The sequence below is a fragment of the Staurois parvus genome, unplaced genomic scaffold (assembly GCF_062004578.1).
Source record: "Staurois parvus isolate SC_StPar_1 unplaced genomic scaffold, SC_StPar_1.0 ptg000166l, whole genome shotgun sequence".
Taxonomy (NCBI): domain Eukaryota; kingdom Metazoa; phylum Chordata; class Amphibia; order Anura; family Ranidae; genus Staurois; species Staurois parvus.
Genome location: NW_028317962.1, coordinates 4,428,864 through 4,444,387, shown reverse-complemented (window position 1 = coordinate 4,444,387; position 15,524 = coordinate 4,428,864). Strand labels below are relative to the sequence as shown.

At 40.1% G+C, this 15,524-nt stretch overlaps 1 protein-coding gene across 1 annotated transcript in view; it reads left to right on the top strand.

Annotated features, from left to right (window-relative positions):
• Positions 1-15,524, top strand: part of PAPPA2 (pappalysin 2) — a 312,074-nt gene that overhangs the window by 114,098 nt on the left and 182,452 nt on the right. Inside the window, exon 3 of the mRNA XM_089676331.1 lies at positions 4,391-5,447. Coding sequence (XP_089532457.1) covers positions 4,391-5,447 — 1,057 coding nt within the window. The remainder of the gene's footprint in view (positions 1-4,390; positions 5,448-15,524) is intronic.

Sequence of the window (15,524 nt, the reverse complement as noted above, 5' to 3'; positions counted from 1 at the left end):
TGTATAAGACGACCCCCTAATTTTCCAGCTAAAACATAGGTTTTGGGCTATACTCGCTGTATAAGACTACCCCCCTTCTGAGGCAACACTATTTAAAAACATCAGATTTTTTTATTGAAATGGTTATGACTTAGCGGTACTTAAAATCTTTCAAAATCCTCATGTTCATCCTCTGACATCATAAGTTCATGAATGACATCTTGTGATACATTTGTAAGACAGTCATCATATGGATCAAATTCCAAATCAGATGGTTACCGCTGGATGTGCGGTAATACGGTAGCTTCGGCTACATACAGTATACAGTATATATACAGCCTGCTGGATGTGCAGTAATGTACATACAGTATACCGCGCTGAGCCAAGCTGGCTCAAAACAAATGTCCCTATGACAGATTAATCTGTCAGCCCGCTGGATGTGCGGTATATACAGTATACTGAGCCAAGCTGTTTCAAAACGTAGCGGTACGTCCCTACGGTAATCATACCACTGGATGTGTGTATGTACAGTAGCTGAGGCTACATTCAGTATATGCTGGGCCAATCACGGTGAGCGATGTATTCTACTAATGAATACAAAGCCTGCTCGGATTGGCTGAGGTTGTGACATCATCAGCCCACCTCTCAGCCAATCCGAGCAGGCTTTGTATTCATTAGTAGAATACATCACTCGCCGTGATTGGCCCAGTGTATACTGTATGTAGCCACAGCTACCGTACATACACACATCCAGTGGGCTGATTACAGTAGGGACGTACCGGTATGTTTTGAAACCGCTTGGCTCAGCGCAGAATACTGTATATACCACACATCCAGCGGGCTGACAGATTAATCTGTCATAGGGACATTTGTTTTGAGCCAGCTTGGCTCAGCACGGTATACTGTATGTACAGTATTACCACACATCCAGCCAGCTTGACCCAAACAAACTCAAGGTTCACATTTTATACCCCGCGTATAAGACGAACCCCAATTTGTGGGGTATAGTTTTAAGTATAAAAAGTAGTCTTATACGCCAGAAAATACTGTATATCTTAAATCTCATCAAATATATATCATATATCCCTAACCACTAATATATGAGTGACAATGTGTCCATCATGCAATATCACTATGTTTAAACGTCCATAAATAAATGTGCAAAAATAAGTCCTTCTTGTTATCTTTATGAATATTTGTGTTTTTATACATCACCACACTGTGTCAAATCCACCACCGGACAAATGGAATGAACTCCCCAGAGCTCCATGCTAGTAATGTTATAAACCAGCTAATAAGCAGTAGCTCTGGTAGCAATGATCTGCAGGAATACCGAGAGCCTCTACACCTCTGTGGCTGAATCTTCATATATGTATATAAAACCATATGAAAGAAAAGGAAGAGGAAGCTTAAAAAATGTTCTTCCATTAAAAAGCATAAGCCTCACAAAGTAAAGTGTCATAGCCAACACCAGCAGTAACCACATGTGTGAAACAACCAGATCAGCTCTGGGCTCACCAAACACTGGCAGCTCACCCGTACGTGGTGACATCACCTCCAAGGCCCTGCCCTACGCTTTTCATCATTTGACATCCTCCAGGAGCTGCAAAAACACAGTGCAGTTTAACTGCAATTGTCGTGTGATTTTTCTTAGCAAACCATATTGTGTGAAGGTTGTCGCACAAAAAAAGGAGCAGGTGCTTCTTTTGGGTGACAAGCTTCGCATGATGTGGTCTGCTATGACTGTCATTCAACAAACTGGGGCCTTTGGCCCCTTTCACATGGGGCGGACCCATCAGCGGATCTGCTTGCTCAGTGGGGAATCTGTCTGCTGATCCCTGCTGAGCAAGCAGATGACAGATCCATATCTGCTCCGCTTATGCAGAGCGGATACGGACACAGCCCACTCTCCTCTATGGGCAGTCGGATGGAAATGGACTGCTTGTCTGTTTCCATCTGGCTCAGGGGTGGACTGACCATTTGAGCTCTCGGGCACTGCCCGAGGACCCAGGGTCAGTAGGGGGCCCCATGATATGCCCCTAGTACCTTTCATAGGCATTTTTGGGTGTGGTTTAAGTGTGGGTGAGGACACAGGGGCCCATGATCTCCTATTGCCCGGTGGCCCCATGAGTTTTCAGTCCACCCCTGATCTGACTGTCATCCAATCCACCAGATGGATGGGGAAAGGATGTCCATCCGTCTGTTTTTAGGAGACAGGATTGAATTGGATACAGGCGGGTGTAAATGGACACATGTATGTTTATGCCCGCTGCTCCATATAGAGCAATGGATTGGGTCCGATTGGGTCCTCTTGAAGAACAGACAGGAGGATCCGATCGGTCTTCTCATGTAAAAGGGGCCTTAGAGGTTTAAAGAGTATCATATTTATTAATATTTTATTTCCTCCTTTTTTTTTTTCCTGTTTTCAGCAAACCACAGATTGCTAGTAGTCTAGATCTTGCAAGGCAAAGCAAGAAACATTGGTGTTTGTAATTCACTTCACCACTCAGACAATGAATGGTGGTCTGAGGTGATCATTTGCATTTAGAGAAGTGTCACATAGTGAAGATGTCTGGGGGCAGGAACATTGTGCCTGCATGTCCACACATTCAGTGATCAGGTCATTGCAGGGCACAGAAAAGACAGCTTCTGTCTTAGGCAGGCTATACATTATGCAATTTTCTTTCCTTCCACCACAGGTTGAACAAAAGAAATTGATGTCGATGGGGAAATACCTCCCGCTGTGCTATTGTGTTCTGCCAGAGGGGAGCGCAATTGAGCCTTCCCCACCCGCAGAATTTAATGATCACTGCCACTGTCAATGGTTCTGTGGTTTCAGTGGGGTCCTCCTGGGTTTCCTACCATTGTGTCCCTTTTCATTGAGATGGTGATGTATAGTGTGAGCTGACTAAGTTGTACCCTGTGCCTTGCCTGAAGGTCAGCTTGAATTTGTCTGGAACTTGACCGGGGTTCTTTAGTCACCATTCAAACAATCCTTCATTGCAATATTTGTTCATTTTATTCCTTTGTCCACATCTAGGGAGATTAGCTTCAGTGCCATGGGCTGTAAAATTTTTGATAATGTTGACACAGTGGACACAGGAACATTAAGATCTCTGGAGATGGCCTTGTAATCTTGAGATTGTCCATGTTTTTCCATAATTTTTGTTCACCAATCCCCAGATAATTATTTTCTGCTCTTTCTATTCTCCATGCTCCATGTGACACACATAGACACACAACAGAAAGGTTAAGTCAATTCTTTACCATTTTACCTTGTTTCTGGTGTGATTTCTATATTGTCAGTACCTATTAATTAATACAGATGAGTTTAATCACAATTTACAGGAGCATCACAAGCTTGGAATGCAATTATTTTTTACAATTTTGAGAAGGTGCCAATAATTTTGTCTAGGCCATTTTTGGGGTTTTGCGTGGAATGTGTCATATTTGGTTTTTTGATTCTCCACTTTTTTGTGTCATATCAATACAAACAAAAGGTATAAACATGAGAATGCCTAAACATTACAACAATTATCATTTGATTTTTTTTTACAATTGCAGATTTTCCATGATTTTATGCCTATATCAAAGTATAATTAAATTTGATTTTCATGTAAGCAATAGCCAAAATAATTTGTAGTGCCACTGTTAAAATGTATTGATGAATGAAGCCCATAAATGCTGTTTGTAGGCTCCATTCATATATAAACTACTCAGCATTTCTTATCCTGGGTAACCTGAACCTAATGGTGTAACATACATTTGTATTCATTATTACTTAATTGCAGTGCTGCACAAAGAAATACAATAATTCTATTTATCTATCTACTGTTAAGAGTGGCAATATATATTTTTTTCTTTAAGTCATGCCTGCTTTCAGGATCTTCATGCTGTCTTCTTTCCTCTTAATTTGTGAACTTCAGGGACTTATATAACATGAAATTGTGATAATGTGCAGATAAGCCTTAATTGACTTGTAGTGGAAGTGGGGAAGTGGAGGAAAAGGTGTGCTGTTAAAAAAAATGTCAATTGTCATGCTGTTTTGACATGCTAGGAAAATGTTTATAAAATCATCAGATTTCTGTAGTTTTTTAATTTAATTTTCAGTCTGGAAATGTAGTTTTTAGAACGTGTTGATTAGGTCCTTGAGAAACTAATGATAGCATGAATCTAAGAGACTACCTGCAAGTGCATGATAATTGCAATTCACTGTGAAGAGATATTTTTTCTGCAGTCATTGGGATAAAAGTCAAGTTGGCTTTATTACTCAGCCATCTCTGACTGGTTTTCAGATGGATAGAGGTGGAGGTGTTTTTTTTCTAACAATGTGCTTTGATAACAGAATTTAACCCTTATTCTTGGATATGCAAACTCCTTATCAGCTATCCCCTTTTGTGTCTTCTACCAGGCATGTTTGATAATTGCTCTCATGTGGTGAGTGACCGTGGTTGGTCTATTGGTATACGTCCTGCTGTGTTCGGGTCAAAAAAAGATGCACGTTTCTACTTCTCACTCCGGACTGATCGTTCTCCAAGTGCTACTACCTTGCTGTCTCCACAAAGCTACAGTGCTGGAACATGGACTCATCTTGCTGCTAGCTATGACGGGCAACAAATGTTACTCTATGTGGATGGAGTACAAGTTGCAAGAGCAAAAGATCAACGGGGTCCCCTTCATAGTGCCTATATATCCTTATGCAGATCCCTCTTGGTTGGTGGAGACAACTCAGAGACCAGTAACCACTATCGAGGCCATCTCTTCTCCCTCAATCTGTGGTCTGAGGTTAGGACTCAGAAACAGCTGAGATTCGAATCTATGAGAAGAACTTATCATACCTCACTAGGAGTACAGAACTTCTCATTATTGTCCCGGAATATATGGAATATATACAGAGATGGGATGCTTCCACAAGTTGTGCCAGGGTTTGTGCCAGTGAGGGTCATGATCTCCTCCATCTCACTCCCTCCTTGTGGAAAAACGTTATGTGATTTGCCGGAGGTGTCTGCTGGATATAGCAGGCCTGAGGTTAAATGGGAAAAGGAGATCCATTACCGAGTGGTTAATCTGTGTGAAGATGATGGTTCCAGGCCTTTGGTTAATGCTGAACAAATACAGAGACAACATAAAGCTTTATTAGATGCTTATAGCCCACATGGTATTCTCTGGCAGCTAAGCATAGTCGAGGTCCATAACTCTAGCTTACGAAATCGAGTAGTGCTTCCTGGCTGTGAGCCAGGGAAAGTCGGCAATGACCAATGTGATCCTGAATGTAAGCATCTACTTACAGGCTATGATGGTGGTGATTGTGGCTTCTTCAGACCTTGTAGTTCAAGGAAGAAGGGTGATGGAATATGTCACCTTGAATGCAACACTGCAAGAGATGACTACGATGATGGAGACTGTTGTTTAACTAAAGGCACTGGAAATACTAGCAAGACTTGCTTTGATCCTGATGCACAGGGGAGGTAAGGATATACAGAAACTATTTCAGAAACAGTAAAGTTGTGCATATTAAAATTTTCCATATATTGGTCAGTACATATAATTGTGCTATTATTTTGTTATGCTTGAGTATACAAATTACTCAAGAAAGCCTTAGAGTGAACCTATGCTTTTACCATACACAATAGAGCAAAAGCTTGACATTAATGATGACCATTGCAGCAAATTGTGTTTACCTTACCTTTGCTTCCTCACTGCTTTGATCATCACGGTGGACAAACTAAAATACATTCAGGCTCAGAAGAGCATGTGACTCACTACTCTTCCTCTTATATGACAGTATGGGTCCATGAAAATCGGCCACAACAGCACCAGCAATGTCACATAGTAACAGTATAAAAAAGTCCTAAGCCCCAAAGAGTTTCCTATAAATTTGGCTGCAAATGTGGAAATACACTTTAAAGCAAGCCCTCATTTATCTCTGTATCTAAGGGCACTAAGGAGAAAGGAATCTTCAAAGTTCACAACACAGGCACAGAAGTTGCTCTGCTCAGTTTTGTATCATCAGAAAAGATCACGACTGAACTATTTATACCTACCTCAATATCATTTCTGAACAAGTTAAACATCATTGATCCCAGGACAGAGCCTTGGGGTACCCCATTTACAACTCCAGACCACTGATAGCATATATTCTGAATGTTTTGGAGGCCACAGGCCCCACATTGTGGAGCGTCATGATAGTTCATTTAAAACTACAAGCCGACAGCCGGAAAGGCTGTCGGAACTTGTAGTTTTCCCATTCACAGAATACTGTGAATGAGTGACGTGGCTGGGTGGGCGGAGCCCCGCAGGGCAATTTTTTTTAAAGTTGTGACAACTAATGGGGATTGGGGGGGGGGGTGCGAGAGCCGATCCGATCGTAACATGTAACACCATGAATATGGGTGCAACATGTCACATAAGGTGAATTTATCCTTTAAGCTAAATTGCTCCCTCAAGGTATGCACAGGAGCTTGTGGTTTATTTCGGATGATACTGTATCTCTACCAATGCCTTAAGCTGCATTAAAACACCCCACAAATATAAGTGTCATTTCAAGATTTGGAATCACATGGGATACTATAAGTTGATGTTTCCATTGAAACAATGACACCTTATTCACAAAAAACATTCAAAATGCTATTTTAACCACTATAGAGTAGTATGACTGGCTACTGCATACATTTTTCAAAGGTCTGATTTCTAAATGATTATATACAGAAACATTCAAGAACAGTCTTAAAACAGGGAATCAGCATGATATAGAAAGGTGAAAGCTGCACTCTACACAGAAGCAGCATACATGATATCTCCACCCAAAAGTCCACACTTCTTTAATCCATTTCACCATCGTTGGCTTGCTCACAAGCCAACGGTGTTGAAATGTGTTAGGGAAGCGTGATAGCATTTATGCAGTTTCTGTGTTGACACCTGAATAAAATACCTAAGAAGAGCTAATATTGGAGCATGGCTTTCATCTTTCTTTATTTCTTCATGGTGAGCGGAGATGGGCTACCAGCACCCTGATTGTTCACAGATGACAGGAGTAGCGGGTCTGGAGCAGAGATGTGGATCTGGGTGTGTTTTACTAAGGGAACTGACATCATAAAAGGTCATTTCTAACTGACGCAATAAGGTTTTATGATTAAGAAATTTTAGCAAGTGTTGCCCTGGAGGTTTTGTTTTCCTGTTTCCTGGCCTCTAAAATTAGGCTTCAGGAGTTGCCAGAGAGTACATTTCACTACCATGAGTTTCCATTCAGCCTTTTTTAGCTATGTAGTCTTAAAGGATAAGTTCACTTTGGTAACATGTTATTCCCACTGTCACAATTTAAAAAGAGCATGGCTGTGAACCCCCTCCTTCCCACCTACACACACACACACATACTTAGACACACACACTCCTACATACCCTTTGGTAGGAGCATGTAGATGTGTTTAAATGCATAAAGATGCAGACATCATTTGTAATTTATAATAATTTATTTTCCCTTTTATTTAGACTTAATTCACATGCCTACAAATGTGTATACATGTGTTTATATGCGGAAGCTCGTATAGCTCATGTTCTATGCTCTATGGATTCTGTGTTACGGATCTGAAGGTAGGGCATGTTTACGTACCCGTGAGAATGGCTCCATTGAAAACAATGCAGCTGCATTCAGATCCATAATCAAAAAGCATTTGTATATGCATATTTTTACAGCCATGTGAATGAAGCCTTTGGGGTTTCTTTGAGATTGATTCCCATAAAAATGTTTTTCATTCTTGGGTTTTGTTCTTAAGGGTTTGCTTTAAGAGAAAAGAATATCTCAGTGTGACAGCGAAAGCTCCACAAGTCCAACATAATGCACTGATTCATTAGCACCGCTTGGCAACTGCTTCAAGGATGGACAGATCACATACTGCCTACCAGACATGCCTTTATGTCTTAGGCTTTCCTTGATTTCCCTGTCTTGGGCCTTATTCGGGTCCCTTTTGTGAAACACGTACTTTGTTAGCATATACATAAAGATGAGCTTATACCAGAGACCTAAACAGCTTGATTTGCTAATTTGCACACATTTTAACCGAGCTTCAATCTTGCATGAAATTAATATATATTACAAATATGCTGAATGTTTGTTTTGTGCTTTTTTCTAGGCAGATGACATTTATTAAATTTAACACATTTATTAATTCATCTGAACTAAGACATAGATTATTCAAGTCAGCAACAGTTTCCTGGCCAGTTGCAGCTCATTCAACAGGTTCTGAATAATAAAAAGGTCTCTGGGTAAAACCATGTGGAGTTGCAGCACTTTTATCATCTTTTATCTCCTTTATTACTTTTATCAGAGCTGAGTGGAAATCCACCAAAGGGGGAAACTGTTCTGGTGACAAACAGCTAAGATGGGAATCCCCCTTTGTGTCTCAAGACAGGAAGTGAACAAAAGTCTAACCAGCAGGACACAAACAGCAAAACATAACCTGATAGGAGTTTCAACTTCCATACTTTATATCACAAACTAAAAAGAAAAAAGCTATACACATACTTTTACTGATTATAATGTAAAGTCTATGCTTGGTCATAGAATTTCTTTTGATGTAGAGCTTTATATAGATCATTCTATGTTAGTCTAAAACATCATGAATGCTGATGGTATACATCTTTCTAACATATGCGTAGGGATGAGGTTTGGGTATGCTGCTACCATGAGTATGAGGCAAATCCTGTAGATTCAAGATTGATGATACTATGTGCAGGTTCGCCTGGGAGAATTTTCTAAACTATAGTGCTCTGCATGGTTTTAGACCTTAGGCTAGCAGGCGTAGAAGGGCCAGTAAGGGGGCTATTGGAAAGGTTACCCCCCCCATTATAAAAGGAAGGGGGATACAGAGTAGCCATATGTCAGTGTATTGGAAGTCTATGTAGGGAAGGCATAAAGTAAGCTGGCAAACTGCATAGGGGAAGATTAGGGTCAGGTAGGAAACTGTACTTTAATTCTGATTGCTAGCTGTTTGGGCTATTAACCTCTTTGTTACCTTTTTTATTATTATTTGTGGGTTTTTTTGTCTTTAACCCCTTGACGCCAAGCGTACGCAAATATGCGGCCTCTCAGCGTCTGGGCCTTGACGCCGAGCAGTTGCATATTTGTGTGCCATTAGAAATACATATGTGCTAAGAGCACTGCCCTGCGTGCTCCCAGCACATATGTCCATGACTCACGGAAAGGTCACGATCTCCCCTTGCGATACTTTTCGGATCATGTGACCGCCATGGCGGCGAATCACGGCGGTCACATGACCCTAAAACCCACCCGCTTCCCGGCTTCTGAAACTCTTAAAGGGCCAGGAGGCGTCGGCATCAAGAGGTTAATTTTATTTTATAGTGGTCATTTTTAGCTGCTGTTCCATTCATTGCTGTAAGACTCTCCTTTAGAAACAAACAAATGGGCTTTAGTTTGCGAGGGTATTATTTTAAAGTTTTCTATTTTTTGGGAGTTTATTATTTTATTGTACTGTATGTTAATAGAGCTTTTTAAAGTTAACTGTTTTTTTGTTTTTTTTGCTGCAAGGCTTTTCTTTAATCAAAGGGATTAGGTTTCCTTTGTGGCATTTTGGAATTTGAATTTCTTTTGAGAGTTTCTTGATTTGTATTTCATGCTAATAAGGCCTCTTTTTAAGATAGAAATTGACCAGCAGGAGTACAGTTTTGAATCAGCAAGAACTTAAGAAATGTTATAATAAGGGTTGCGCCCAATAGACTTCAACCAAATTTGCCTCTAAGAAATAGTGGATTCCAAGATGCTGGCATTGGTATCTTTTTAAAATAGTAAAGTTGGGCTTCAGTGCAGAGGATCTCAGCACAAGACAGATAACTAAGCAAACAAGAGTTTAAAGCTGAAATCAAGACTAAAAAATATTGTCTAAATACAAGAGCTATGTGCAGTTTTACTTGAATCTTGATCTTTTTTGTGTAGCACTACCCCCTTAGGGATTGCTGATGAATGTGGTTCCCCCTACAGTCCTGCACAGCCAGTCTTTCAGCATTTTCCACACACGTTTTTATTGGTTTTGTTGTTTATTGAGGGGATTAGATATGGGATAGGGTAAGGGGGGTATAGGATGCCCAAGGGAATGATATTTGAGGACAACTTCCTGAACTATTCACAAGCTTGTCTTCTCTGATGCAGTCTCTGTTGGAGTGCTAGCCAACATCTCCTGGTTGTACCACCCCAGGCCCTATATGAATTCCTCTTCACCCAGCAATCTAGACGCTTTCTTCCTGAGCAGAGGATCTGGCTCCTATTCCTTTAATTGGGGTGAACAGTCACTAGTAGGGGGTTGATCTGGTTTCCCACCAGAGTGCACCTTCCCCTATCTGCCCAGGGGGGTGCAGGTGTACTCACTCAGATCATCTCATGTACTGCAAGTGAGTTGGCTGTTGCTACCAGTCCTATCAGCTGGGCTGCTCCTTCCCTGCCATACAGGTGGTTCTCGCTCAGGGGGCCAGTGAGTCACAAGTTTTCCTCCTCTCCAACTCCAGTCTTGCAGGCAGGCCCCATCCCACTAGGCCTCCTGGCAGCCTTCCTCCTCCAGCCTCACATTTGCCTCCTCCTTCTTCCATCCGACGCCTCTCTCTCCTGCTACTGCGCAGGCTCTTACACTTTTAAAGGAGTCATAGCCCCTTGCCAAGCCTTCTGTTGGAAAATGGCTGAGATCACTCAAGAGTGCAGCCACTCCTCAAATCCACTCACTGCCTCTAAGGCCCTCCCCTGAAAGCCTCAGAGCAGGGGGAAATTCCAGATGAGCTGGCCTGCACTATCTCTCAGCCCTGACCACAATTTGACCCCTCTGACTATCACCCCTGTGCTGCTAACCAGCTCCTGACTAACCATTAGGGTCTGGCTCTTCCTATCTGCACTAGGAGGGTGTGTAATTCTTCCCAGATCTGTGCAGTAATCCAGCATAAATCCCGCACGCAAATTGTCTTTCTTCATGAGTTTCCTGTAATAAAGACCGGTGACTGCTGCTCTTACTCTTTGTGCTGGGTACTGGTCTTGTATCTGCCCCTTCCAGTTGTTTTCTGCAGGCAGTTTGTAGTGTATGGAGCTCTATGCTGTTCTCTGTCCAGGGTATGTGCAGCACTTGATTATGTCACCACTACTTTTTAAAGGTAATATCTGTGTTTGCAAAGGCAACTGGTAAACAAAAGAAAGGATTTAAGTGTACATTGTGGAGCTTTAATGTGAGGGTTGGAAATATAGGGTGCTTTAGTGTGAGGATAGCCTTAGAATAGGGCATCACTCTTTCTATGCTGAAAACTACCAATGTTGACCTGTTCTAATAGCTAATATGCCTTCATTACTGCCTTCATCTGAGGCTGTCTAAGCACCCTCCCACTTAATCCCATTGCCTGCACATGATTATTTTTCAGCTGCTGATAGGTAATTGTAGATAGTACAGGCACTAACTCTCTGCTTTCTTTGGTTATGTTAGTGCAGGTAACTCCTGATAGAGTGTTTACGGATTTTTGAAGTTGTAATTGTTTTGATTTCTTGTTTTTATGTAGAAGCAAGAAACATATTCAAATCTTGGAAAGACATTTGCATTATGCTACATTTATTATTTATGTCACCACTCATATTAAAGAACAGGGGTCTTCAAACTTTTCAGAACCAGGACCACACAGTAAATTTTACAAATATTTGTGGGCCAAAAAAAGTTTTATAAAGGCAGTAATAACATTTTAAAGAATGAGTTTTACTGGGAACTTTTTTGTAATCAGTATGATATGATTCAGAATGGCAGAGAAAGAACTTAAGAATAACAAAGCAAAGAAATTCTAAATAAACTTGAATCATTATTAAAGGTGAAAGAGAAATAAATTCAGCCTGCCCTTTTCTCATCAGAACCCCCTTTACATCAGAACTCTCATATACAAAGGAAGCCCATGGGACTTTCGGAGAGCTGTGCCAAAAACTAACCCACTACAGTATTACAAAGTCCAAATTGTTTTCACATCCAATAGTAAAAACAGCATAATAAAACTGCAAAAAACATACCCAAAAGTAAGTAATTTATGTACACTACAAAAAAATCCAGTATAACAGCATATATACATAAAAGGATAGACAGGTAACATTCTCTATCTCAACACATTTTGTGAAGCAACGTTCACTTCTTCAGGTGATAATAATATTCACAAGGATATCTTCAGGGAAACCATGTCAATACTATATTATAAATCAACGGCATGCACCCAAAAGAGAATATATGCGATGATAAATAACTTCCCAATGAGTATAAACTGTAGTAGTTTAGTTTTTGGCGTAGCTCCCCCAAAGTCCCATGGACATCCTTTGTATATGAGGGTTCTCATGCTTTAGGTGTAGTAAAGAACAAAAGAAAAGAGCGCACAAAACTTGTCCATTACCTCAATAAAAAATGTATGTATTTATTAATAAGTTATACTCACAAGAGTAGCAGTAAAAAAGGCATATGAAATCCAACACCAACACAGGGTTAAACGACACATGTGAGTTCCATTCAGAAGGGTGATAAACTCTTGCTCAAGCTGACGCGTTTTGAAGGGAGATCCCTTCTTCATCAGAGCTTAAAAGTCTGCAAACGGTTTGAAGGAATATTCAGTTTTCAGTGTTCAAAAGAAAACGGACAGCCTCTCAGTATTACAAAGTCCAAATTTTTATTCACATCCAATATTAAAAACAGCATAATAAAAGTGCAAAAAACATACCCAAAAGTAATTAATTTATGTACACTACAAAAAATCCAGTATAACAGCATATATACAGTGGAACCTGAGGGTATGCCTCTGACCCTAGTTTTTGGCTCAGATAAACTCTTGTAGCAAGCTGGATTTGGACTAAAGGCCATAGTTTTGAGACCCCTGTAATAGAGCACCTAACTAAGAACTTATATTCATTCACAGAAATGCCCAAGGAATACTGTGTTCAACTGAATCAAGCTTTTAATATTTCATAAAAATATATATGAGATTTGAACCAGTCCATCAGCATGTGAGGAGCTGAATGAAATTTGTCTTCTGCAAATTACATAGAATTAAAATGAAAGTAAACTGAGTAGATTTTTGCATGGTTGCAGTATTTGCTGGATACCATAACAAGGTTTCTAAATGGTTTAATTTGCTGCCTGTAATAACTCTTTTAAAAGAACTAGTCAGTAATGGGCATTTGAAAAATCTGAATCTCAACACTTATACTGAAACTGTAGAGTCAAGAGCAACAGCAGCTCTTCTAAAGTCTCTTCTACCAAAAACTGCTTCTTTAGGTTGATATAATTTTGCAGCCTTTAATCTCAGGGATAGCTATGTATTCTGTTATTTAGTTGTAAATTCTCCATGTCAGAAGAGAAATGTTAGTTCTGTGGCAGGTGACCTGGTGACTTGATCTGCATTACCTGCTGTTAGAATACTCAAACAGCGGCTACTTCTAAATTTGCAGTGAATATCCAGCTTTACTTTCAGCCTGACACTTTTGCACTGACAGGGAGAGAATACAAGCCAATAATCAAAATCAACTAATTCTTGAGGAAAAAGTTTGCACTTTTATAGCTATTTAGAAGTGAAGATATAGAATTGTACAAATGCCTACTGGTACCAAATTTTCCTACTGCCCAATGCCTACTGGTAACAAGCTCTATATTGAGTGGATAACCTCAGTAACAGAGGATCTCCTTGCTCAGGTATGATCTGGCAGGGCATTACACTCTGCCCAGTTATACCATATCCTAAAAAGCAGTGTTGGGTTAAATACCTCTGTACCAAATGATAACTCAAGTGAGAAAGGTGTTTTTGTGCTAACAATTTATTGCAAACACGTTATTGACTTCACAATAGGAAATATAACTTGAGGAATCAGACTATAATTTATGAAACCAGCAGAGCATTTGAACGTGGTGGGGCAGGGTGGCCTTGTGTGACCATAATCTGAAGCATGATTTTTAATGGTAATCAGGACCCTGGAAAGACCTCATCAACATTTGCACTCCTGGCTAATTCAGAAGACCTGTGCAAATTACTGTTTGTATCTAAATTGGCCATATCACAGAAACTCAATCAGAAAAACTGCAGCCCTTTAGATGAAGATACATGTATAGTTTATGCTGACTCTATGATTCTTACTAACAGATACTACTTTGTTCAGTGTTAGTTTATTAGGATTGTTAGACAATACCTAAAAAAACTTAAATAAAACTCAGTCACAAAGTGAAGTACATTGTAGTAATGTACGGAAGACATATAGAACATAGGTATGCATAAATATGTAGATGTATGAAAGTACACAAACATATCTAGGTAAAATCACTTTAGATTTTTTTAGTAGTAGCATTTTAAGAGCTCTCTCTGTACTTTCTGCCTACCAAAAACTATTTGTAGTGTATCTACTTCTCTAGTGTCGCCAAAAGGTACTCATCAGAAGGGGAGGGTAAAGTATATAATTACTGTTGATCAAAATTAACAAAGGATGTATTGCCTTGATCACTCATCAATCCAACACGTACATATGTTTTGCTACAAAATTAAGCTGATTTACTAGGAAAGGTTTGTTTGCAACAGAAGTATTTACTTTGCTTACAGAATAAATTAAAGATCTTCCAATCACGTACAAATATTCTGCCTTTTTTATATTACCTTTGCACATGATTTAAAGTGTTACTAAACCCACAACAGTAAAATCAGTTTGTATATGCAGCAAAGCATGCTTGTTATACTCACCTTGGAACCTAAGGGGTTAATCCTCTGCTTTGTGTAAAAAGGCTATATAAAAAACAGAGGAAGGCGCCTCTAAGTGCAGCATGGACAATTTATTGGTGAACAATAGACAAATTGCACTTACAAGATAAATAGTTAAAAAGACTCATTGTGTGGTGTAATAACATCCAGCTGTCCAGCAGCAAACTCTGTCTTTAGGATCAGGAAGTAAAGCCCATGATATGCCTGTGCATCAAAATGAGGCTTGGAGAGCAGAGTAAGATGTAGGTGGTGAAGGGAGCGGTAACGCGTTTCGAAGCATGCTCTGTAGGCTCCTTCTTCAGGCCACTCTAAGAAGAGCTGCCTCAGTGTTACTGCTCCCATTCATCCATCCATCCATCCCTGATATCCATCTGGCACCTTTAGCCTACAGCTACAGAGGTTGGGCTTTAACAAGTGTACCCTATATAATATACATTTTGTGTAAAAAGGCTGTTTGATCCTTTCTTCTATGCCTGACCAATGACCACCTGATACAGACTGAATCTGTAGTCACATGCACATGCTCAGTTTGGTGTGTATTGCTAGAGAGGTTTATTTTTCTTGGGAAAGTGCATGTGATCAGCATAGGGCCAATCAGCACTGTCCAGACAAAGGGTCAAGGGTTTCACATCCTTCTAGAGCAGAAAGAAAACTCCTAAAAGCTTTAACCAGTGCTAAGCTGAAGTCACAAGACTGCTCTAACTGCTGATGAGAAAAGGTATTTAGCAGTTTATATTTACTAAAATAATTGCATTTTCATGTTCTGTGCACTGTGGGAGATCAGATATTAACACTTTAAT